This window comes from Cygnus atratus, chromosome 22 (genome assembly GCF_013377495.2).
Source record: "Cygnus atratus isolate AKBS03 ecotype Queensland, Australia chromosome 22, CAtr_DNAZoo_HiC_assembly, whole genome shotgun sequence".
Classification (NCBI taxonomy): domain Eukaryota; kingdom Metazoa; phylum Chordata; class Aves; order Anseriformes; family Anatidae; genus Cygnus; species Cygnus atratus.
The window spans coordinates 1,960,426-1,985,561 of NC_066383.1; the positions used below are offsets into that span (position 1 = coordinate 1,960,426).

At 42.8% G+C, this 25,136-nt stretch overlaps 2 protein-coding genes across 20 annotated transcripts in view; both read left to right on the forward strand.

Moving 5' to 3' along the window:
- Positions 1–4,578, forward strand: part of PRDM10 (PR/SET domain 10) — a 46,053-nt gene extending 41,475 nt beyond the window's left edge. For 15 of the 18 annotated variants that reach the window (XM_050715069.1, XM_050715068.1, XM_050715067.1 and 12 more), the window contains one exon: positions 1,063–4,572. In XM_050715069.1, the coding sequence (XP_050571026.1) occupies positions 1,063–1,299 (237 nt within the window). In that variant the 3' untranslated portion in view covers positions 1,300–4,572. Of the gene's footprint in view, positions 1–1,062 lie in introns of all 18 variants that reach the window. The other 3 variants (XM_035555882.1, XM_035555891.2, XM_035555889.2) reach the window with 2 other exon arrangements.
- A 279-nt stretch (positions 4,579–4,857) lies between these two features.
- NFRKB (nuclear factor related to kappaB binding protein) lies at positions 4,858–23,835 on the forward strand. Of its 2 annotated transcripts, none has more exons than XM_035555820.2 (26): positions 4,858–5,039; positions 5,661–5,814; positions 6,260–6,461; positions 6,557–6,684; positions 7,734–7,908; positions 8,122–8,223; positions 8,802–8,875; positions 9,285–9,369; positions 9,821–10,001; positions 10,731–10,839; positions 11,322–11,448; positions 12,349–12,414; positions 13,207–13,286; positions 13,374–13,417; positions 13,877–13,937; positions 14,822–14,996; positions 15,607–15,713; positions 16,180–16,303; positions 16,768–16,847; positions 17,553–17,773; positions 17,878–18,151; positions 18,477–18,695; positions 19,174–19,959; positions 20,680–20,786; positions 21,544–21,679; positions 22,445–23,835. In XM_035555820.2, the coding sequence occupies exons 2-26, from the start codon at positions 5,680–5,682 to the stop codon at positions 22,568–22,570; spliced, it is 3,924 nt and encodes a 1,307-aa protein (XP_035411713.1). In that variant the 5' UTR covers positions 4,858–5,039; positions 5,661–5,679; the 3' UTR covers positions 22,571–23,835. The 2 variants fall into 2 exon arrangements, with proteins under 2 accessions (XP_035411713.1, XP_035411714.1); XM_035555821.2 differs by having other exon boundaries at positions 13,880–13,937.
- Positions 23,836–25,136: the final 1,301 nt, after the last annotated feature.

The window sequence follows — 25,136 nt, forward strand, 5'->3', positions numbered from 1 at the left end:
AACTAAGCTGTATCCATGAAGCCAAGTTTCAGAAACATTTCTGAGAATTACTGTCTCACCTAGGAAACAATCCAACATACACACAGACACACAGACACAGATTTCTAGGTTGGAAGAGACCTCAAGATCATCGAGTCCAACCTCCGACCTAACACTAAGTACTCCACTAAACCATATCGCTAAGCTCTACATCTAAACGTCTTTTAAAGACCTCCAGGGATGGTGACTCCACCACCTCCCTGGGCAGCCCGTTCCAATGCTTAATAACCCTTTCGGTAAAGAAGTACTTCCTAACATCCAGCCTAAAACTCCCCTGTCGCAACTTTCGCCCATTCCCCCTCGTCCTGTCACCAGGCACGTGGGAGAACAGACCAACCCCCACCTCGCTACAGCCTCCTTTAAGGTAACTGTAGAGAGCGATAAGGTCGCCCCTGAGCCTCCTCTTCTCCAGGCTGAACAAGCCCAGCTCCCTCAGCCGCTCCTCGTAAGACTTGTTCTCCAGACCCCTCACCAGCTTGGTCGCCCTTCTCTGGACTCTCTCGAGCACGTCCATGTCCTTCCTGTAGCGAGGGGCCCAAAACTGAACACAGTACTCAAGGTGCGGCCTCACCAGAGCCGAGTACAGGGGCACAATCACTTCCCTAGACCTGCTGGCCACACTGCTTCTTATACAGGCCAGGAAGTGTGGTAGTTTTACTACACTGATATTGGACACTCGAAATGAAACTTCTGCTGGAACATATGGAAAATGGAAGAAACTTTCAGAATAGTTGTATCATAAATTGCTATTTTAATTTCTAATGGTGGATTAACTGTATAAATAGTTTAACTGTTCATAACTAACCCAAATTTCAAAGTAGTCCAATGTACTTCAAAGCAAGGGTCTGATTTGTGTTACCTTGGTCTCAGAAATAACACTTGAAAGCATTACATCCTCAACTTCAAAATTTCTTGTTCATACCAAAATGTCTTTCAGCACAGCAGCAGGAAAGTTGAAGATGATTACAACAGAAAAGTTATGGAAGATGAAACAATTACTTATTTTTTATATTCTTCATGCAGACTCACTATGTGATATCTGAAGGTCAACCTGATTTGGATGTCAAACAAAACTCTTCGCTCTCCAGTGAGGTACAGGTTGGTGTTTCCCAGCCACCAGCCCATGCTGATACGTTGGAATCTCAAACGAGTAATCAGCAGCAAACAACCCAGTACATAATCACTACAACCACCAATGGGAATGGGGGCAGTGAAGTGCACATCACTAAACCAAGAACTTTCTCAGCAGAACATGAATGAAGAAGCCTTGCATTGTCATTTGCTTGTACTTTCCACCTCCCCCAGAAGCCCAAATATATGGGTATCCTGGAGCTCAATATGTTTTAAAGTATATGCTCACTTAACTTCAACTAAAATATTGGAGCTCTTCTTAATGCTTTAAGAGGGTTGAAGTCCTCAGTGACCATGAAGAAGTACTCTCAAAATCCTTCTGGGATACTATTTTATGCAGCTTTTAACAAAAAGGACAAAAGGAGAAATTAAACCTGCTTGCCCTGGACTTTTTTGGCATGTCTGCTGACCCTTGTTTCTTCCTTCAGGGAAGTGTCTCTGGTAAACAACTCTTATTTCAACTGGAAGGGAAAAGCTTGCCCAACTGAAGGCTAATTGGCAGATTATGTTGTATGTGTATTTTTAATAGGAGCTGTTAAACAAGAGTATGGCAGAACCGCTTCTTCTGTCTTTGTTTCAACAGCCAAGGTGAAAGGGAATATATGCTTGAGAGCAGACTGCCTGAAGAAAAAGGGCAGCAGCAAAGCAATGACTGTGTATGTGTGTGGGGATGGATATAGCAATGAAGCTGTGAAGACGTGCAGAAGCAGTCCATTAAATTATTATTTTTCCAACCCCTCAAACTGTTTACATGCTGTCTCCCCTGCCCTACTTTACCAAGCAGTTCCAGAAGAAGGAAAAGTGCAGTCTTAACCCCATGTTTGGAACAAACTGATCAAAACCCTAGCAGCACATAATGGTAATACAGAGCTACTGTTATCTCTTTTCCCCTCCAGAGTTTGCAGGGAAAATTGCCTTTTTGCCTGTAAACAAAAAAGTTTCACCTTAGCCTGCATAGCAGCTTCTGCTGTGACCTCTAGCGATAGTTGTGCCAGGAGAAGCAGGTACAGGAGTACACCTCTGAAGATGCAGGGTAGTTATCTCTGTTGCCACCTCAAAGTGGATGTATTTTTCTCTTGAAGACTGAATGGAGAGTTGGTTATGCTGATTTTCCAAACACCTTGTTAACAATGCACTGTAATTCCTTTGGACAGTTTCATAAAATGACCAGCCTTGGACTCAGGAAACACGTACAAGAAAAACACCAATGGACCACTATTTATGGGACACAGAAAGCCATCTGCAAGAGTTGCCTGCTTTGGTAGACCTGGTCTACGTACAGAACTCATGTTATTCTTAGGGACCAGGAGAAAGGGAAAGTTTTATCTTTTAAGGCAGTGTATTTTTTTCTTACATAATTCCCCTTCATGGGTCTTGTTGGTTGGTTATTTAATGCATTCTGGTATTTGCAAGAATATGACTACATCTCCATTTACTGTTGATGGGATATACTGTTTGTGTCTAAACCTCCATTCACTCTGCTTGAAACCTCATCCCAGAATGTCAGTGCACCATAGGATACATTTATTTATAAAACAAAAGCAAATAAGTAAGTTTTGTCTTAATGGCCCTTGAGAAAGGCCAGAAGAACTAAGAGAGGATCTGTTTTTTTTTTTTTTTTAAATTAATTTCTTCTTAAATTGCATCGAGCGTGAATCTGGAACTCTTGTGTTTGTACTCCCACAGATTGAGATGAGGATTAACCATGTGAGTAGGTGTTACACATGTTTACAGGTTGTGGTGTCAGGCCTTACAGAGTTAAAGCTCTTAGACATGAGAGAACACTCAGACTCAAAAAGTGGATGTCTTGTTACTTGCTGGCAAAGCCTTGTAGCATGTATTGCTTCAGTAAATAACATTTTAAATATGGTATGGAAATAGTGACTGCACATGATGAGGTAAATCCTGTTTAAAATATTGGACAGCTCAGAACTGTTTCAAGGTAGCTTGAAGTGAGTTGCCAAAACATAGATTAATTTGTGCCTGGGATTTCTCTTCTCTTACTGCAACCACTGTACTGGGGCATTAACTAACAACTGCGGCATTAACAAGATTGGTAAAAGTTAATGAAGACCTGAGCTCCCATTTAGTGTAGTGCAGTGATGAGTCCTTCAGTTCAATGGATTTGGGAGGTCATCTACTTTAGCAATGCAGCCAAGCAACTGCAGTTGTCCTTGATTCATTTGAAGTCATGTTGCTGAGCACTTCTGAGTAACAGGCCATTACAATGTTCGTCTGGGCGAGCAGAAGGGAGCTCTTGGTTTTGGCTTTGCCTTGTGGCATCTTTTTCAAGAAAAGGGTCTGTTTTCAGACTGCTAGATTAATAACACGAATCAAATGTGGTACGAGTAATAGGAAAATGGGAAACCTGGAAATGGGATATTGCAAATGCACACTGTTCTACAGGAGCATTTTTTAAGTCTTAAAAGCTCTATAGTCTTTAGAGATGATCAAACTTTGTCTTTAACGATATTGCAAATGTGGGATAAAACAAAAAAACTTTGTTATATTCAACTTTGTCAGAAAGGATCACAGAATGAGGTTGCTTGTTCTTGTACCAGTTATTTAAAGCTGAAAACTACAGGGTGTTCCAGAAAACAATTGTAAAACAGCGTCTTTGAACTCACATGTTCCTTGTCAGAGTTTCTGCTCTGTCCCACAGTAACAGTAGTATACTTATCCATCAGCTTGACACCAGCATTAAGTGATTCACTGTGTCTTAAGTCAAACTGATGCCTCATTGGGGGAGAAGCGTCCCTGGAAATCAAGCATTGTGAGTTCTCATTCCAAAGTAATAAAATATAGTGATTACCCAGACTGGGGGAGAGAGCAGAACAGCCCCACAGCACAGCTGTGCTACAGGGACTGCTTTTAAAAAGAAGACAAAAGCAAAACACAACAAAAATAGCCAAGTTTGCTTTTTTTTTTCCAGTTTCTGCAGTGCAGAAGGCATAGGATTTACTATATTTTATTCTTTTTTTTTTTTTTTTTTTTTTAAACCAGAACCACCCCAAACATCTGTCTCTTAAAATAATGTCCTACTGGAGCTTAACGCTGCAGTACTCTGCTACCTGCACAGGGCACGTTTTGCTCAAAGATGGGAATTGCCATGGGCCCTTCTGGGGCCTCAGGCTTTTCTGTGTAGGTGTTTTAGGTCAGTTTCTGTACCCCCACCCCGTTAAAAATTAAAATTTAAAAAAAAATTTACGCCTCTCAGACTGCTCGGGCACTTGGGACAAAACGTGGCTGTTTCCATGGGATGCTGCAGTGGCTGTCCCACATCGCTCTGCCCGCTGTTATTTAAATGTGTATGTTTATTGTACATTCAGTGACTGTTCTAGTGTTAATAGTCTTGTGCTACCTGGCAGGTGTAAAAACGAAATTAATAAATTTCTTTTTTTTTTTTCTAAATACTGAGCAGTGTGATCTGTGCGGGTTTCCCCTGGCATTCCACCCTGGGTGAAAAAGGGGCTTTATTTATTTATTTAATTATCCAAACACGGGCTTTATTTATTTATTTCTGTATTTATTTATGCATTCATTTATTTATTAGTTCCGGTTTTAACCGCCTTTTCCCACCGAGAGCCCTGCCCTTTCCGGGCCCCGTCATGGCGGCGGGGAAGCGACGCGGCCTCCCGCCCGCCTTCCCACCCGCGGCTCTGCGCAGGCGCGGCGGGGGCCATGGCGCGCGTGCGCGGGGCCTTGAGCAGCGGGCGGCCTGAGGGGGGCAGCGGCTGAGGGGGGCAGCGCCGCCGGCCCCGGGCCGCGTCCCCCCCGCAGCGGGGGTCGGGGGCTCGGCGGAGGGCGGCTGGGGCTCGGCTCCCTCGGTCCTTGCGGCCCCGGGGTGAGGAGGGGGCGGCGCCGCTGAGGTGAGGAGGTGGGCTCCGAGGACGGGCGGGGGGGGGACGGGACCCCTGTTTTAAGTGATTTTTTTTGGTGTTTTCTCCGCGAGGTTTGTGCCTTTGGGTCTGAGGAGGCTGAGGTTTGTGCAGCTGTTCCCAAATCCTGACCCCGGCCAAATCCCGGGCTGTAAATTGAGCTTAAAGGAAACCTGAACTTAGACCCGCCTTGAGCTTTGCGTGCTCAAAACCCGTCAAAATGTAAACGTAGTGACTTATTTGTGGTGCTTCCTCCTGCTAGTGACAGCTGCCGCGGGTAGGAAGCGGCGTGAAGCGCTTTCCTGTCATGCTGGGAGGGTCGTGGCTGGTGGCCCAGCGTGCCCCCCGCAAGAGCACCCCTCTGGTGCCACGGGCAGTTCATGTCTTCCTGGGGTCTGTGTCCCTTCAGCAGGCTGTGCAGCTTGTGCTTAAACCACTATTTAAAATCATAGAATATCCCGAATTGGAAGAGACCTACAAGGATCATCGAGTCCAACTCCTGGGTTCACCAAGTGCAATGTTCACTCAAATGTTGTCAGCCTGGGATGGAGCTGGTCTGGGGGCTCTGGTGGGTACCGGTGGGTGAGGTGAGGGTTTGCTGCCCTTGCTCAGGAGCCGCAGAGGGAGGAGAATGGACTCCCTGGATCACATGCTGACCGACCCCTTGGAGCTGGGGCCATGCGGGGAAGGAAATGGCACACGGATCATGGAGGACTGCATGCTGGGCACAACGAGGGTTAGTCTGCCCGAGGACCTTCTGGAAGATGTGAGTAGCACTACGAATGTTTTGTGTTCCCAGAGCCTTGACAAACAGTATGTTTACCTCCTGTCCTGGGGCTTACAGAGGAGAGCAAACTGAAAAGGGATATGTTTCTGACCCCTGGAAAGGGAATTGAATAGCACTTTGAATCTTGTCAGTAAAACAGTAAGACCTTTCTGTCACATTACTTTTCTAGGTAAAGATCCCTTTTATTTTACAGTTATATTTGAGAATAGAATAAAAGTTTTGTTTGTTAAAAGTTTTGAATTTATTTGCTACTTGATAACAGTATTTATTTCGTCAGCTTTCTTCCTTACACTGTTGCTTTCTGTGTTTGATGTGAAACACCGTCTCACGTCCTGTGTTACTTAGCTGCAAAAAGCCTTGAGGGCTAGAAAGTTGTTAAAGACGTGTACACATTTTCTTCACTATTGTTTTTTCCTTTCTGTAGCCTGAGATCTTCTTCGAAGTCGTCAGCTTGTCGACATGGCAGGAGGTGCTGACAGATGCGCAGCGAGACCACCTGAAAACATTCCTGCCTCGCTTTCCTGAAAACAACCGAGAGCATCAAAACAAACTCATCTCTGCGTTGTTCAGTGGCGAAAACTTCCGTTTTGGAAATCCACTGCACATTGCCCAGAAACTCTTTCGGGGTCAGTGAGTGTGATACACTTCTGTGTATTTTCAGTGTTAAGTTCTTAACTTGCCATTAATGAAAACTGAGGCAATTTTTACCTCTTTGTTATAGATGGGCACTTCAATCCTGAAGTTGTGAAATACCGGCAGCTCTGTTTTAAGTCCCAGTACAAACGCTACTTAAGCTCTCAGCAGCAGTACTTCTACCGCCTGCTCAAGCAGATCCTTGCTTCCCGCAACGTGAGTATCTTGTCTTTGGGGCCTGGTCATCGCCTTCTTGTGTTCTGTAATGAACTGGCTGTCTTTACAACAAAGTGTCTTGGTGTTTGTGCATTCCTAGTTCTCAGAGGACTTTCTGTTACTGAATGCTGCTTTTCTGTTTTTCCAGTGGCCTGTATAATATAAGAACACTAGAAGCATTGTTATGTTTGCAAAGATGCGTATCAAACTTCAGATTTTGAATCTCTCATAGCTCTCACTTGTGTAGCATAGCATGTTTTTTCCATGCCCATCTCACCCCCTGGCTTCCTTCTTGGCACTTCATTTTAACAAGTGAATCTGCCTCAATTTTTCTGCCATTTATGTCATTGTGAAACAAGTAACTTTGCTAACTAGGTAGTTGTGTGAATTCCACAGCCTCATTGGAGACTGGTATAGAATAGATAAAAAACTCTGATTCTGGTGCTGTAAATCCCTGATGAAGCCTTCCTCTGTAGATAGTGTTGTCAACTTATCTCTGCCACCTGAAACGTGTCCTTTGTAAATGCTTGCTTATCATTTCACTAAGCTTAGGCATCGCAACATACGGTATGCATGGATGAAGAAGAAAGTGGCTTTATTAAACACCCCATAGTGATACAGGAAAAAGAATACAGAAATGTATAGGAAGCTATTTCTTGTATAGTCATAAGGGATAAATCTTTTCTTCAAAAGAGTGTTCCGTGTTTGCGTTACACGTTTGGTATGGAAACTGTACAAGTGGATACAAGACCAGTGGTTAGGGACCCCTGAACAGTCCACATAAAGTGACAGTGAGGCATTGTATGTGCAGATGAAGATGCAGAAACTTATTAGCTCCCTTCTTGCCTTTTTCACCCCTTTAAATGATGGTCTAAAATACTGGTTTTAAAGTTGCCAATCTGACAAATTCCCTTACTTTTTAAGGGTTGTAAAGAACTGAGCTAGTTAGCACATCAGCTCCAAATGTTAAATATCCTGAAAATGTGAGTTAAGCTTAACCACCCTCACTTAACCAAGATATCTAATGTCACTCGTATCTCATCTTCCAGCACTTGCTGGAGTTAGCTAGGAAAGGAGGCCCTGATATGACCCTGAGGAGAAAGCATTTCTCACCATCATATGACGCAGAAGAACGGGACAGACGGGCACATCGGCGCTACTTGAAGATTCTGAGGGAAGTGAAAGAGGAGTGTGGAGATACCACCTTGTCTTCTGATGAAGAAGGTAATGCCCTGTACTCAAGGAAAGATTTAAGTGTGAATGGAGAAAAAATATTTTTTTATGTGAGGATAGCCTCTTCAATAGAGGAATGAAAACTGGACTCCAGTTTTAGTGGTTGCACGCTAATGAACATGGGGTTAGGATTACCTAGGTTTGGGGGTGATACGTCTTGCAGAAATGTATTTATTCATTTATTTATTTATTTGCATATTTAAGATCTAAGCTCCTGGCCTCCAAGTTCTCCAGCACGTTGTCCAAGTCCACCAATTCCCCTGAGAGTGATACCCACGTTATCAACCTTGGATATGAAAACAGCAGGTGAGAACCAAACTAGGTGTCAGTAGGGATTTGGGGATGAGAATTACTTTGAGAACCTGCAAGGATTTGGCGGGGAAAGTCTGTTGTTTCATGGGAAATCATGTAATGCTTCTTTTTTGTTGTCCCCAAAACGTCCAGATCTTCTCACGTTTTTGTTTTCTCCTTGAAAAGCTAGTATTTTAACATAAGTCTTTACAGGTTGTGTAATGCTACTGATTTTTCTGTTGTATTTTTCCTTAACGGACGAGCGATTAGTATAGCATGGTTTGAACTGTTTTGGAGTATGTGCTAAGGGAATCCCTCTGAAGGTTGCTGTAATCAAGCCTGCAAAGCCTTTGTGCAACACACCTGTTTCTCACTTTTCATTTCCGTGCTTGCATCAGCGAATAAATCTGATCAACCAAGGAAGAAAGCGTTGAAATAAACTGGTTGATTAAAAGACTGAATTTCCTTGACTTACTGAAATGTGAGGATTACTGAGAATGGGAACAAACAGAACACGGTATTCTAAGTAGTCTGTAAAGTAAGAAAACAAAAATCTGCAAATTATCTGACTTTTTTTGTTGTTGTTTTTGCAGACAGGATAGAACTTGGGGAAAGTGACTTGAAGATGATGCTGAGGAAGCACCATGAGAAACGAAAACGTCAACCTGTAAGTTGACAAAAAGTCTTGGGGGGGCTGGTACTAGATGTTACCTGTTTGTCTTTTTTCTTTTAGCTGTAAAGTGCTTCTGGGTGACAAGAAGTGTGTGTGGCCACCCTTCAGTCCTTTAATGTAATCTATATTTAATCATTGGAGGACATATACAACTCTTGTTTATGTTTACCTGCTTAGAAGTATTCTGTAATTTTATTGATGTGTGATTACTAAACTTAGTCAATGAAAAAATTGGATTTCAGGGTTGGAAGCCTTCCCTGTTTTTATTGCAGTGAATAACTTTATATGCTGATCCCGGATAAGTTTGACACATTTCAGTATTTGGTTATCTTGTGTACTCTTGTTGCTATTTTAGTGCTTTTTGCTTTCCTGATTTTCCTTTCTATCCTGTTGTACCGTGTAGGACCACCCAGATTTAATGACAGCAGATCTGACTCTGGAGGACATCATGACTCGTGTGAATGCTGGCAGGAAAGGTTCCTTAGCAGGTCAGTGGCTGGAACTGGTACTTGTGCATTGCATAAACACAGGGTATCAAAAGCTAGGGATGGAGGAAGTCTCTCCTGAATGCTCTTTACGTAGCTAGCTAGCTGCTCTGAAATTGTAAGTTGCAGTTGCACACAGGTAACTCCAGTTTCTATTGAAGGTGCTTCCAACTAATTGATGGAATTTAACTTGTATTTCTGCTCTAAGCAGTTACCTTCACCTTTCTGATTCCAAATATGTTGGTTTAAAAAATCAAGTTTTTCTGTAAAAACAGTGCATTAAGGGGAAAAAAAAACTCATGGAAGTAAGTAGGAGGATGGAATGGACTGGTAGTGAATGAGTTTGCACTACATACGTTTTTGAATATATGCTTAACAATATAGTTAATGATCCTCACTGAAATATAGTAAGATGTTTTCTCATTATTTTTCTTACCTTTTGTCATACCTAAAGCCTTATTTGACCTTGCAACCCTCAAGAAAAAGGTGAAAGAAAAGGAAGATAAGAAGAAAAAAAAGCTGAAGATGATTAAATCTGAGGTGGAAGATCTGGCTGACTCTCTTAGCAATGCAGACGGAATCCCATCACTGTCTCAGGATCCGTCCCCCATCCCTCTGTCATCTGTCAAAGAGGAGTAAGTGCTTCAGGGGGCCCTGAATACTTTGAGGGGATGAAGAGCGCAATGGATGTTGCAGCTCAGATTTTTGCAGTACCTTTGCAGATCTTACTAGGTGTAGTTACCTCTGTTTCTGTTTTGTCTGGCTTTTTCACCCATGATGGGATGAAGCAGCAGCAGAATTTCAGAGCTAAGAAGAGAAGGCGCGCTTGGAGGTGTGCCTTCTCCTATTGATGAAAGGCTGAGAGAGCCGGGGATGTTCAGCCTGGAGAAGAGAAGGCTCCAGGGAGACCTCCTTACGGCCTTCCAGTACTTAAAGGGATCTTACAGAAAGGGTGGAGAAGGAATCTTTACTCGCGTAGATAATGATAGGGCAAGGGGGAATGATCTTAAACTAAAAGAGGAGAGATTTAGATTAAACATTAGGAGGAAATTCTTCCGTGTAAGGGTGGTGAGGCCCTGGCACAGGTTGCCCAGAGAAGCTGAGGATGTCCCATCTCTGGAGGTGCCAGGCTGGATGGGACCTTGGGCAACCTATCTAGTGGGTAGCATCCCTGCCCATGGCAGGGGGGTTGGAGTTAGGTAATCTTTAAAGTCCCTTCCAGCCAGAGCCGTTCTATGAAGGACATTTGTCTTTGGTTTTGTGCATCTTAGAATGGGTAAAATGTGGAATGTACATCTCTGTGTATGAAGGTGTATATTTACTCAGAAAACTTGTACTCTGCTTGTGTTTTCCTTCATTTGAAGACCTCTTGAAGAGATGAAGCCATGCCTTGGTGTAAATGAAATATCTTCCAGCTTCTTTTTCCTTCTTTTGGAGATACTGTTTCTGGAAGGACCTGCTAGTCTCTCTGTGGTAAGGAACCACCCACATATTTAGGAACCTTTGCAGAAAGCAAAATTAGGTTTTAGGATTTGTTTATAGCTCTGTAATAGTGATTTTCTCCAGAAGTGTCCTGCTCTAAATTACATTAATGTAGATTCCACACACACAGAAAAAAGGCAACTCTTTGGGAGTGCATATCACATTCTGTTTTTTAACGTTTCATAATTCTACTCTATTGCATACGTAAATCTTTCCATACCTGTTTTCAGATCACAATTAGATAAATTCTTTATATCAAAGCTGGTGATGGTGGAGAATTTTTTCTCTGTTTTTGGTGTCTGTTGTCTGAAATACCATTTTATGGTTACTTGGAAAAGTCAAGTGATCTTTTTTATGAATATAAAATCTTTCTTTCCCTGGACGCATTCAGCTGTTTTGCTTTCCTCTTCTGTTAAAAAATTCATAGTTTAAAGTGTGAGATCTTTAATAGAATATTTATTTTTCCTTTTCAGCTTGAGGATAAAGTTCTAGATTGGCAATCTTCTCCTGCCAGTGCACTAAATAACTGGTTCTCCTTTGCCCCTAACTGGTCTGAACTGGTTTTACCTGCCTTACAGTACCTAACAGGTGACAGCAGAGGTAAGAATGGCTGTTAAAGATACTTAGGGTGCTTGTATCTCGGTTCCAATCAGTGCTGGTTTATATTATACCTCCAATCAAATTTTAATTCATCATTACAATAAATCATTGCATTGTTGACAGTGTTTTTATTGTAAGCTGTATGGCTTTCTTTTTCTTGATTGTGGTAGACTCAATTTGCATGTGGACAGTAGATAAGACCCAGCTCGATTCCAGTGTATGTGAAACTGAAACAGGCAGTTTTTCCTGTTTAGATTGTGTGCTTCAGGCAGGATGTTTGGAGCAGGAAGAAATTAGCCTTTTCCCAGTACAAAGAGGTTATGGTTGTCTTTGGAGATAATGAAAAATAAACTAGATGATGCCCTGAGCAATCTACTGGAAATGTGAAGTTGGCCCAGCTTCGACCTGGGGCTTGGACCAGCTAAGTTCCACACATTCCTTTTAAACTAAGTTATTCTGTGGTTCTGATTTGCTTAGTTGGAAGTTTTAAAGGGAGAGACAATGTATATTGTTGTGGTCATTGCAACGTGGATCCTTAATGTTCCCCACAATACTGGTGAATACCATAAATCTGAAGTTCGTTTCATGTGAGCTCAGGAAGTAGTTACCATACAGCAGCAGTTCTTTGTGCCTCACAGCGTGTGAACAGGATCCCATCTGACAGCCTGTAGATGAAAGGCTCATTATCCTGTTCTTTTCTTTTCTTGGGATTGATCTGTTACTCCGAGATGCTAACCTTTCCTTTGGGCAAGTATAAATTTAGAGGTGCGCTTACATAATCACTTTAAAATGCTTCATTTGTCACTACGAGTCTAACTTGACAATTTGCATTACAACAGTAGGATTTAGGGGGTTGCTCTTGTTGTTTGCTGTCTCTGAAATGCACATCTTTCATTGTAGATGTTCCATCCAGCTTCTCGCCTTTTGTTGAATTCAAGGAAAAAACTCAGCAGTGGAAATTGCTTGGTAACTTGTACTTTTCTATTATTTCTACTATGTTAAAGGTTGGTGGTTTTCTCCAGGACTCTAGCTTGCTACAGCCCAGAGAGAAAGTCCAGCAGAGTTATTAGTTAAGTTGTTAGACCTTTTGTGTTCTTTTAGCTGAGCAAAAATGTCTTTTACATTCAAAGCTTTCACAATACACTATTTTCAAGAGCAGACAGAGAGTAAGTGAGCAAAGGCATTGAACTTTATTTATGTTGCTGACGTAACCACGTTAAATGTGCCCAGACTCATACTGAGTGAATTATAGACGTCTAGCATTTTTGATTTTTGCTTTAGCTACTAGGCAGAATTTTTGATTCGTAACTATAGTGACTCTTGGTCATATTCACAGGCTTAAACTGGCTGAGATTTGGAGTCAGGAAGGTATTCCTCCGGCCCCTTGACAGCCTTTGGTGGAGGTTATGTAGGCACTTGTTTCTGCTCAGGGACTTGGTGACTGGGTTCACTTTGGAAACTGGGGACCATCTGCAAATGTAACGTTGCTGTATCTCAAACAGTATCTTGGCTGCTATGCCTGGAGTTGGAGCACCATCCTTCATACCAACATAGGGGACTTTATAGGTTTTAGCACTTTCCTGAGCCTGAATGTGTTTAAGTAGTGAAACTGGAGCATCTGTGAAGTGTGTAAGGCGCCTTGTGACTGGTGATGCATAGAGGTTGGAAGGGAGTAGGAGGTGGTTGGGAAGTACAAGCAGCAGCTGGCTTAATAACAAATTATTTCTATTTCCTATGTGTCTTGATTTCTTGGACTAGGTTCTTGCCAAGATCATGAGAAGGAATTGGCAGCGCTGTTTCAGCTTTGGTTGGAGACCAAGGACCAGACTTTTTTCAAAGTGAGTCAGAAAAATGGTATTTCAGCGGCCTAAAACCTGATGGGCTGTATCCAATGCTGACATGTCTGTTTGGTTTTTTTTTGGTAGGAAAATGAAGACAGTTCAGATGCTACAACACCAATTCCCAGAGTGTAAGTACATAATACTGCTTAAAAACTTCTGCGGTATGTGCTAAAGCTGTGGAGTTTGGTCCTTGCACCTCTAGATCTGAGCAACTGTCTGCTTAAAAGAAAAATATTTTGCATCATGGGGCAGGAGGGAATTTGTTAGTGTTGAGTTTATAAATGTGTTAACTATACTTTGCAAAGTCAGCTGAGTTTTCCCAAGTTCGCCTGTTATCTGAGCAGACGTGAAATCTAACTTGCATCCTGATTACAAGGTTATTTACAGTCCTTGCTTACTTTCAGGTAGGCTATAGAGTGTACTTTAAGATCTCTGCGGGACTTAATTATATCAACATAAATGCTTTCAGAATTTGTTCTATGGTGCCGGAAGAATTTGCAGGAAGGGTGAGGTGGCTTATCCTTTGGGATAGTCTTTGTGGTTGCTGTGGGCTTGTTGCTCAGAACTGATGGTGATCTTTGTTTCAGAAGGACTGACTATGTAGTCCGGCCTAGTACTGGAGAAGAGAAACGCGTGTTTCAGGAACAGGTGAGAAAATAATCTTTTTAATTTTAAATACACATACTGAGAGATTTGGCCGTTAAATCAAGAGAATTTGTATGGGATGGGAGTTGTATACTCTCCAAAAACTTTGTTAATACAAAAGATTTACATGTTTTTTCTGCCTTGAAATAGGTATCTCAGCCTCAGATAACTAGCTAACAATATAGCTCAGCTGCTTATCTCAAAACCAGCTGTATTTCCAATGGGTATTGGGCAAAATTGATATTGTTAGTGCCAACATTTCTCTCTACTCTGCCTTCTAGCAGATGAAGATGACATATCTATATTTTTTTGAACAAGTATGAGTGTAGAAAGCAGAAGATAAGTGGCAATAAGTGCACCCATACATTTAGTCATCTTTTCTGTAGTAGATACAAGTTTCATTGTGTCTTTAAGGCTTGTGGCCTTGCTGGAAAAATGTGTATTTTATAGGGTAAACACATGATGAGGCGTCTTCTCCCTGGGTACATGTGCTGTTTGCATGGTAGACCATCCGGGTTAAATTTTGGGAATCTCTCTTGCCAGATGAGAGGAGGAAGAAATGGCACATTGCCACTGCAAGCAGAGCTGTTTGCTGGGCAGAATGCCTGTCTCTGGCACCTCTGTAGTCTGCGCAGCTACTTAAGAATGAACCTGATATATTGCACCTGGGCACTTTGTTTATGTGCTGCTTTATATTCTGCTTGAAGTAGATAACGCTTGTATTGATCCAAAATAAGTTTATACAGCAATATTTGAGCTTTTAATTAAAAAAAAAAAAAAACACACTTTATCTACAGAATGGTAGTAATTTAACCCATACTCAGTTGCAAGCTTCAAGTCTTTGCATCTATATATGCTAAATTTAGTCCTCTCGTTTAAAAACACAGGAACGATACCGTTACAGCCAGCCCCACAAAGCTTTCACTTTCCGTATGCACGGCTTTGAGTCAGTTGTTGGTCCTGTGAAGGGGGTGTTTGACAAGGAAACATCATTGAACAAAGCCCGAGAGCATTCTCTCCTGCGATCAGACAGACCAGCGTATGTCACCATCTTGTCTCTTGGTAAGGCGATGGCATCCTTTGCCAAAGATATTTTTTAAACAAAAGAAAAAGGCACTCTTGTCCACCCAAACAATGACTTTAGGAATCTACATTATAAAGGGAAAAGTGGATGAACTGGTATGACATAAGTGAAGAAGAAAGAAGAAAAAAATTTTTGAAATAAAGCTGATGGAATGCTGGGAGCAGGAATAACTAGAAGAGGAAGCATCTGTTACTTTTTATCTGAGACAAAATGGGAAGCAAAGAGGAGAGTCCATGAGGCTGGCTGAAGCTAAGGCTCATATAACTAGAAAACAAGGAGTGGTGGTTTAAGCCTGTTGTTGTGAGATTGGGGCATTGCAAAGTCATTCAGGGTTTGCGTGCTGGTCTTCACATTCGTTGTTCCAGGCACCAAGCCAACACAGTTGATGTACTTTAAAATGATCGTTTTTATTCTCTGCTCATATAGTCATCAGAGGCCCTGAGAGACGATGGGCACTAGCTTTTAGTGAGCAAGTGGGCACTATGAGACTTGGAGATAAGAAAGCAGTACAGAAACGTATTTGTCGAAGTATTTGAATATAGCTATCAGGTTAGGGATGGAAGCTTAAGCTTTAATTTTCTATTTCAGTTCGTGATGCTGCCGCTCGCCTTCCTAATGGAGAAGGAACCCGTGCTGAAATCTGTGAGCTGCTTAAAGATTCCCAGTTCCTAGCTCCTGATGTCACAAGCGCTCAAGTAAGTTGGATGCTATCTAGGAGAATCAATTGTATTCTCATGGAAAAACACTGCTGAGACCCAGGCAGTATGCAGTGACAAAAGCCCAATAATTTTTATGCTGCTTCGACTGGAAAATGAGAGCTCTGTAGTATTATGGTGAGCTGCTGCAAATCTGTACTAAATCCTGAAGGAAGGAAAATAGCTGGAAAAGCCACGGGTTTGACACTATGTCACACAGCTGCTCCAATATGAGATTCAGAAACAGGCAGTTTTCAGAGCCCTCAGGTTTGGTGAAGCTCCATTTAATCCACAAAGGCAAGCAGAACCCCATGCTGCAACATCTGCTCTCAGTCAGTTCTTACTCAAATGAAGATTGGTAGCAACTGACTCCGGTTTTATACCAAATAGGATTGGCTTTTCTGTACATGACCTCTGGCTAGGCCGACCTGGGACATCTTGTAATCCCGTGAATTCTGAATTTCAGGTTAATACTGTTGTTAGCGGTGCTTTGGATCGATTACATTATGAGAAAGATCCCTGCGTGAAATATGATATTGGACGCAAGTTGTGGATCTATCTACACCGGGACAGGAGTGAGGAAGAGTTTGGTAAGCCTGGCTTGGTGGTACTGCTTGGTTCTGTATCTTCAGAACTGAGAATGTCTAAATCTCATATTGTTTTTCACTTGCCATGCTCTTGAGCTTCTTCAGTCCAGATGGATAATGAACATTAATTCACCAGTCTAGCCTTTTTCTCTAGTCACTTTGCTAGTGTTAGTCCATCAACACTTAAATCAAGTCTTGCAGAGCAGTGTATTAGTTTGTAGTGAGTATTTGTTACAAAAATAGTGCTCTGGAACTCTAGATTTATTTAGGTTGACAACTTCAACACATCTTTGTTCCAGCCTTTTTGGGCTGATTTGCCTTGGCATTTTTCTTTATGCTATTACACGTCCCCGTGTGCATGTGTGTTTGATTTCTTTTCTGAAGATGAACTTACGGTTTTGGATGGCCCCTTTGGTAACTCAGTTTGCTTGTGTTCAGGATCCCTAACCAGTAATTTGTATTTGCAGAGCGGATCCATCAGGCTCAAGCTGCTGCAGCAAAGGCCAAGAAAGCTCTTCAGCAGAAGCCAAAACCTCCAGCTAAAATGGTAAAATTTCTTTGCACAGATGCTTTTGTGATTGGGAATGAGGTATGGGTTTAACTTGATCTGTAAATTCTGTATCCAACGAGGCTGATAAAAAATTACCACCTCTTTTATTGCTTTTTGAGTTAACAGTTCATTATATTGATGAATGTGAGAGTTAGTCTAGTACCAGTGCACAGAACGAAGTAGGAGAGAGGGAGCTTTGCGTCTCCCAGCTTTGACTGTAATCCATGTTGATCTTAAGAGAAGAAAGGTCAACGGAGTTCATTTGGGTTCCTCATCTTAGGGATGGTCTCTTCAGATCCAGTTTTGAGGTTAATCTGTAACAGAGCGTGTGGAACATGTCTGCTGCTCTCCCTCTTGCAGTGCTGAAGCTGTCAGGATTTGGATGTCTCTTTTATTTTTTTGGTATTGATATGAAATATCTCTAAAACAGTCACAGCTGGCAAATTAACCAAGGTGGATATCTGAATCTTTTGAATGTTTGTCACTGCTGAGATGCCCTTCTCCCTGAGAACATGAGCAGCCACACTGACCAGCCCGCTTGTGGCTGCAGGTGAGGAAGGCAGGCCATCACTCATCTGTGACTTCAGGAGTTTGCACCAGGGCATCATTTGTAACTGTACAGATCCATTTAAAGTCCTCAGAGAGCAACAGTCAAAGCCATTTTTTGTAAAGACCTTCATGTTTGGCATGGTTTCTTTGCAGAAGTCTAGTAGCAAGGAGAGTTCTGTGAAAGCACTCCCCAGCAGCGCGTCAGAGCCCAGTCAGCTGAGCCTTAGTGACTCCAGCATGCCACCAACTCCAGTGACTCCTGTGACACCGACTGCACCAGCATTGCCAGCAACGCCTATTTCACCCCCACCAGTGTCTGTAGTTAGCAAGAGTGTGTCTAGTGCCGGCTCAGAGCCTGCAAAACCCAGCCAAAGGTATGCTCCCCTTCTGTCTCATACATCAGGTATGAGTATTCCTGGTTCTTTCTCAGTTAGGTTCTGCATCTGTACTGACCTTCTGGCTTTTATCTTTTCTATAGTGTTCTCCTGGTATCATCCCCTACCATGCCACAGCTTGGGACGTTGCTTTCCACAGCCCAGAGTTCACAGACACAGCCTGGGCCCCAGGCACCTCCCGCCCGGGTGGTAAGTCACACCACGTCCTCAGGACTGCCGCAGGTCCGGGTGGTCGCTGCCCAGTCCAGCCTCCCAGCTGTGTCTCAGCAAGCCCCGGTGGTAACGCAGCAGCAACCTACATCAGTGCCTCAAATCCGTGTTCCAGCTACAGCCACGCAAACCAAAGTGCTGCCTCAGGTAAGACTGGCTGCATGGAAATGCGGGAGTAGCTCTGACTTCTAATCTGTGGATCTCCCTCGTATTTCAGTACGGTGCTCAGGGATTGCTTGCTCTCTTGGGACATGCAGTAAATGCATTACAAAGCATAGAAACTGTTACATATAAATAATGCTGTTTGGTGTCCCTTTTTTGTCCCTGTTGCCAGTTTATATGGCACCATTAATTTGTGCATTGCAGTAAAAAGTACAGAATTTGCGTGCTAAGGCACGAGACAGAAAGAGCAAGTATTAGTCAGGCTTGTGTTAGCCTGCTCATAAGCTGCCTCTGTGTTGTCTTGCTTTAGGCTGTGATGACTCTACCAGTAAAAGCTCAAACCAGCCCAGTGCAGGTGCAAAGACCAGGAACCTCCGTGGCAGGACAGACAGGCATCACCGTGACAGGACTGTCCGCAGCGCCCAGTCCCGCTGTGAAGCCAGTAACAAGTTCTCCAGGCAGTTCTGCCCCGAGCACCTCCTCTACCACTGTCATCCAGAACGTGGCTGGCCAGAATATCATCAAGCAGGTGAGAGGGAGGGAGAGACAAGCTGTTTTTCATTTGTTGTGACGGACATGATATGCAGATGTGAAAAGAGTGAAAACTACAGTGAGCTATCATGTCTGAGCTGGTGGACCATGCAGCTTTGGGCAAGTGCTGGTTTGCTGTATTTGAGCCCCATTTTCATGCACAGGTGAAAAATGTGTTAGCGCAGGTTCTTTAACTTACCATCTTCAGGTGTTGATCTTTTTCATTTGTGCTGTTTGAAAGAGGAACCAATTCCAGAGTATTTCATATGGTTTTGTGAAAGCTATGTAATGAGCAGCCCAAACTATTTTCAGCAGTGTAGTGAGCAGTAGCATCCTGTTGAATGCTAGTCGCTCCAGTCCTCACAGGAGAAAAGAACACTGTGCAAACATCAGCCTGTGGGGAAGTTTTACTTTTGTCTGACTGTGCCTTGGACTGCATTCTGGTTTGATGTAGTTGTTTCTCTGATCTTTTCCAGGTGGCTATTACAGGGCAGCTTGGCATGAAGGCGCAGCCGGGAAGTGGCATCCCACTTGCAGCTACTAATTTTCGGATCCAAGGAAAGGACGTGTTGCGCCTACCGCCTTCCTCAATCACCACGGATGCGAAGGGACAGACTGTGTTGCGTATCACCCCGGACATGATGGCCACCCTGGCCAAATCTCAAGTCACTACTGTCAAACTGACTCAGGACCTCTTCACAGCAGCTGCTGGAAGCAGCAGTAGTGGCAAAGGCATCTCTGCAACTTTGCACGTGACATCCAATCCTGTCCAGACTGCTGATTCTCCGGCCAAGACTAGCACAGCCACTTCTTCTTCTTCGAGCCCAGCTGGCAGCACAGTGGTTAAAGTGACTCCTGACTTAAAGACTGCGGAGCCAACAAGCTCCGCTTTCAGACTGATGCCTGCTCTGGGCATGACTGTGGCAGATCAGAAGAGCAAAGCCATTACTACAGTGGCATCCACGGAGGCCAAGCCAGCTGCTACTATAAGAATAGTGCAGGGGCTGGGGGTGATGCCACCCAAAGCTGGGCAGACTATTACCGTAGCTACTCACGCAAAGCAAGTACCCTCTTCCTCAGCAGTGAGTGTGGCTGGCACAGTCCATACCTCAGCTGTCTCGTTACCAACCATGAGCGCCACAGTTTCAAAAGCAGTTGCTGTGGCCTCGGGAGCTGCAGGGACTCCAATAACTATAGGCACAGGAGCCACCGCTGTGCGGCAGGTGCCTGTCAGCACCACGGTAGTATCTACGTCACAGGCAGTAAGTAACGCTGAACTTCTTGTGGAGGTGGGTGAGAAAAGGAATGATGGTGTATGAGTGATGGTTTCTTTCTGAAAACTTCTCTTTATGTCCACAAAAGCTCAAATTAAGTACTGTAGAATGCAACTCTGCAACTAATTTCATGGTATTGGGATTGTAACTAAATACTGAATAACCAGACAACAGTCAGCTGTCTGTCTTCCATTAACTCCTGTTGAGAGAGTGAGATCAACTTGGCTCATCAAAAGTTCTACTTAGTGCAGTTCAGCATCATGCCCCATGCCTCTGAAATAATTTCTTTTGGAATGGGGTCGCAACTAGAAGTGCTTGTTACTTGTATTAACATTTATACTGGTTTGTACATTAATATAATCTTAATGCCCAAAGCTGAATGTACTGTAAACTGTATCATGAAAGTTGAATAAGCTAATTGACAGTGCCATGGTTTCATAAGGATAAAAACTCTGTGCAGATGCAGTGATCCTTCCCAGAGAAATATTGTAGTGCAAGGATGACGTGGGTTTGCAGGTTTGAGGCAGCTGGGAAGTGAATGAAATGGAGGTGAATTTGAATTAGCCTGAAACAGCACACAGATTCCATCAGCAACACTGCTGTTGGTTTCTACTCCCGGGGCTCCTGAGCAGCAAGCTGAGTGGTAATTGCATGTTGCCAAGCAGTTTCTCTCCCTGTGGCCCCTCACGTGTTCTTCAACTTCTCTAGGGCAAGCTACCAGCACGAATAACGGTGCCGCTGTCAGTGATCAGCCAGCCAGTGAAAGGCAAGAGTGTGGTGACTGCCCCCATCATCAAGGGCAACCTTGGGGCCAAGTGAGTACTTTGCATCCGGTAGTTTTGCTTTAGGAATAGGCTGAGGCAGTTCTCTGCTCAGTTAGGTTCCTGGGGCTTTAGCAAGCAGGTGGTGGTAGTGACTTAAATCTGTTGACAGGCCCATTAACAGCAAGAAACTGAAGGAATATGGTGCCTGGCAATGAGAATGGAGTCTTTGTGTAGGTGCCCTGAGATGTAGGTTCTAGCAAGAACAGTGAAGAAAATAATGTTCTTTGCCTTGAAACCAGCTATTAGATTAGTTCTTTGTTTGAGCAAGAATTAAGCTGGTGACGTACCTAAAAATATTTGCAATCTGAGACCATCTCTGTTAAACTAGTGCCGTGTTAACTGCCTCAGTGCAGGTTCCTTTGGCGTTCAAGTATTGCAGTCTTTCTGTTTATTCTTCCATAAATTCTGGTAGTGTCTGCCTCAGTTAATATTTCAAGGCAGAACGCTGCGCGCTTAGCTGTTTTCTGCATTCCTTGGGAAGTGTTCGGGTCTGATCAGACTCGCAGACACAGTTCAGAGTTAGAGGGTTTGGTTTGTGTGATAGGTAATTCTCATCATGAGAAATGTTGACAGAAACTTTTCACTTGTGTATTTGCCAGTGTTGTGAGACCAAAAAAAAAAAAAAAAGAATAATTAAAATCATTAGTAAATTAGCTAAGTAACTGCAATCTCCTAGCAACTGAAGAATAATTTGTAGAACTAGCCTGCTCTGCTGTTTATTGACCTTTCAACAATTCTCTTTCCTTAGCATCAGTGGCTTAGGTAGAAATATCATCCTGACTACGATGCCAGCAGGGACAAAACTGATCGCTGGGAACAAACCAGTGAGTTTTCTGACTGCACAGCAACTGCAGCAGCTGCAGCAGCAAGGCCAAGCCACACAGGTAATGGCAAGGAGAATGATGCTATTATTTACTTTTTTGATGACTTGACATATTCACGAGGACTTTACGTTTGATGCATGGGTTTCCATAAAAAGTACAGGTGCACGGCTTGGCTGTAGTGTTTGCATTAAGTACGTGCACTGCATCGTTTCCTTTACTTTTCCTGCATCCAGTTACGGTTTTTAATTGTTTTTGAAGTTCTGATAGTATAATGAATGTAAAACTAAAAGTCCTGTCAGGAAACATTTCCAGTTGTTTGAAGGATCGTTTTTACAGGCTTGGTGTTTTTTTGTTTGTTTTGTAGCGCTCTCTACTTCAGCTTCTGCAGGTCACCATTTCTTGAAGAAATCACATCGCTTCTTTGTATAACCATCTTTCAGTCTGGAAACCTAGAGTTCTGTAATTCCAAAAGAAGTTATCTACTTTAAGAGCTGCTAGTAACAAGTCTTCAGAAGTGAAATATCCAATGGATCCAAGTCCTTCTGAAAACTTGTAATAGCAGCTGATATATAGGTTTTTATTCAAATTAGGTTTTAGTTCTTCCTCTCTAATCTTGAGACCTCTTGCCACCCTCCCAAGTGAACAGTGGATGGAAGGATATTCTTGTGCTGTATTCTGCTCCTGATATGTTTTGGTGCTTGGTCTTATTCACATAACTGAATTTTTGGTGGCAGAAGCAGTTAAATTAGCAGTGTGATGCAGGTGCAACGTGTCACCAGGTTGTTCTTGACATGAGTTGAATTTTTCTCTTTCCATTTCAAACAGGTCCGAATTCAAACAGTACCAGCCTCCCATCTCCAGCAGGGAACGGTGTCTGGCTCAACTAAAGCAGTTTCCACTGTGGTTGTGACAACAGCTCCATCTCCAAAACAGACCCAAGATCAGCTGTGAACAGTGGTTTGAAAACAGATTGCTTTCCAAGAGCTTCCCTGAATCTGCTGTCATCTTCCATCCTACCACCCAAGGCAACCAACCACAGTCACGGCTAGGGATTGGACTGGATTCTGTCACGTGCTGAAAGCAACACACATTGCTTGTCTGGAGTCAGCATTGTGTTGTCTAGGTAGAAATTCCACAGCAAAAGATGCTGTATCTATAAAACAAGATGTTTCAGTCCAGAGCTGTAGAGCCAAGTTCTGTGGCATTCAGCATTTAAGAAATGTCTTCCTTTTCTTTGTTCTTTCCATCTGAAAGTCTTTTTACAAATGGCCATCTGTCATTTCTGTGCATTTTGGGTTGTAGACAAGGCAGTTAATCTTCCTTAAGGGTCTTCCTTAACCAGGAAAACTTGCTTGGAAGGGGTAGCTCAATGTTTTTTCAAAGTCATGAAGAGGAGGCATCATGCATCCTTTCAGTGGAGTCTAGCTGTCACTGATTTTATATATGTGACTTAAGATTGTGGCTTGGACACCAGGGTTTGTTTGTAACATATCCTGGAAGTAGAATCCTAACACATTCAATGTAGTATTTATATAGAGACTTTTAAAATACCTCTGCCCTATCTCTGAGCTCAAACTTCTGGTTGAGCAGATACCACTTCTGTGTCAAATTTCTGTCAAGGGTAGTATGAGAGTCCCTGTTCAGGACGGTTCTTGCTGTAAATAAAAAAGCTAGTACCCATGAGAAGAATGAGAAGTGGAGGAGATGCAAAGAGTCACTGTGTGAACAAGTCTGTCAACAGATGAGAGTGTATTGGAAAGGAAAAAGAAAATGTTCACCAGAAGCACCCTGTTTTCATTTTCCACAACAAATAAATCTTTTTATCAGTCAAAAAAGACTAGCTTGTTTTAAAAGTTTGGAATATGTTTTCAAATATACCCCAACTGTAGTCTCTTGGACTCAGGAGAAATATTTTAACCCATGATCCTGGCCTTCAGTTTGGTTTTTATCTTTACAATTTTCTCTCTTTATAAACTTGTTTGAATTTTGCACATACCGGAGATGAGTTTGTTGCTGTTCTGATGTGACCTTGAAGCTATCTCAGAATGAGATCTGAAGAAATGTTGGACCACGAGAAGAATAAAAGTGCAGAAAGCCTTACGAATCTCTCTGCCATCTCCATTCAGTTTTGTACAGCTTGTTGTTTCATGTACATGATTGTCTAGCTTGTCAAGGGCTAATAGATTGTTCATCTTCCTTTGTAAGATGGTTCTTTCTAACATGGTTTCTCTTGTGGTCTCTTTTTTTTTTTTAAATGTGTTTTGCTCTGAGTTACGTCTTATTAAATATAATACATTTAAAGAGCCAAGCCTTAAAGTTCAGCGCTTTCCAGTGCTCGTGGAGCTTCATGACAGAAGCCTGAGCTGGAGCTTTGTGTGTTGCTGTTCAGACCAACTGCAACTAGGCAGAGCAAACTGTTCTGCTGAGCTTTGGGCTGGGCATGTCAGTCTTTCTGTACAGTAGCTGCCCTACTTACGGGTGGGCTGGAGGAAACTGGGTATTTAAATTTACAAAGTAGCTAGCTGCAAGCATTGAATAAGCAGAACGCCAATACACCACTTTAAAGCAAGCGCTTCAAATAGTTTATATGCCACAGGAACAGAATATGGGGTGATAACGCTCTTTTGAATACCTGTCTTACTTTGTCGATTTTTGTGCCTCTTGTACCTTAAGTCTGTCAAACAAGTAGACAGCCAAAAGGCTGTGGACTGGGAGGTAGGCGAAGACATTCTTAAGTCCTTGTACAAATCCTTTTAGTTGTGAAGCTAAAAATGAGAAGCGGAAGAAATACAACTTCCTTGTATTGCTTATGTGAAAGAGCCTCTAAATTCAAAGAACAATCAAAGATAATCCCGCTCTGTTAGTTCTATTTATAATAAAGTTCTCAGTGTCAAAACTTACAATCAAGTGCTGAAAGATGATTACAGTGTGAAGCACCTTAGATTTCTGTGAATCCTCTTGCAAGTAGCCCTGTGACTTTGTCTCCAGCATTAAGTTTAACAAAACAAGAAATGTGCATCTTGCATGAGTTCAGTGCGTCTCCGAGATTGTTGCTGCTGAGTTTTAAGAGTCTTGTTTGAATCATTGCCATCTCCTTCCTTCCATAACTGTCTGCTAAACTGGTTGCCTTCATGAGCTACCTTGACATGCATGACTGCTTGACTGGAGCCCATTCTCTTTGCTTTTGAAGCCTGTGATCTTTGGGGAAAGAGCATCAGTCACTGTCAGTTTCTGATGTGGAAGAGCTACATGCTGGATGGAATTGCACGCTGCCTTGCGAGAACAAAGTACGGCCTGTTCCATGGTTCAGCTGCCACCTATCCGATGAGTTCCTTCCACTTTGGTTGAAAAATAACCTTTAAGCTACTGCAAGTATAGAGAGCCTTTGGTTTTAATAAGTAACTTAATTTCCACACAATATACTGAAGGGCAGAGAAGGGCTTGAGTTAGTTTTTTGGGTGCATGCTGGGACTAGCTGAGGGTATATTTAAGCTAGGCTGTGTGTCTAGGTGGTGTT

Coding starts and splice junctions, on each gene's coding strand:
- NFRKB (XM_035555820.2), top strand. CDS start 5,680: ATGGACTCCCTGGATCACATGCTGACCGACCCCTTGGAGCTGGGGCCA. Junction 11,449..12,348: donor CCTAACAGGTGACAGCAGAG/GTAAGAATGGCT, acceptor CTTTCATTGTAG/ATGTTCCATCCAGCTTCTCG. Junction 13,418..13,876: donor ACAACACCAATTCCCAGAGT/GTAAGTACATAA, acceptor TCTTTGTTTCAG/AAGGACTGACTATGTAGTCC.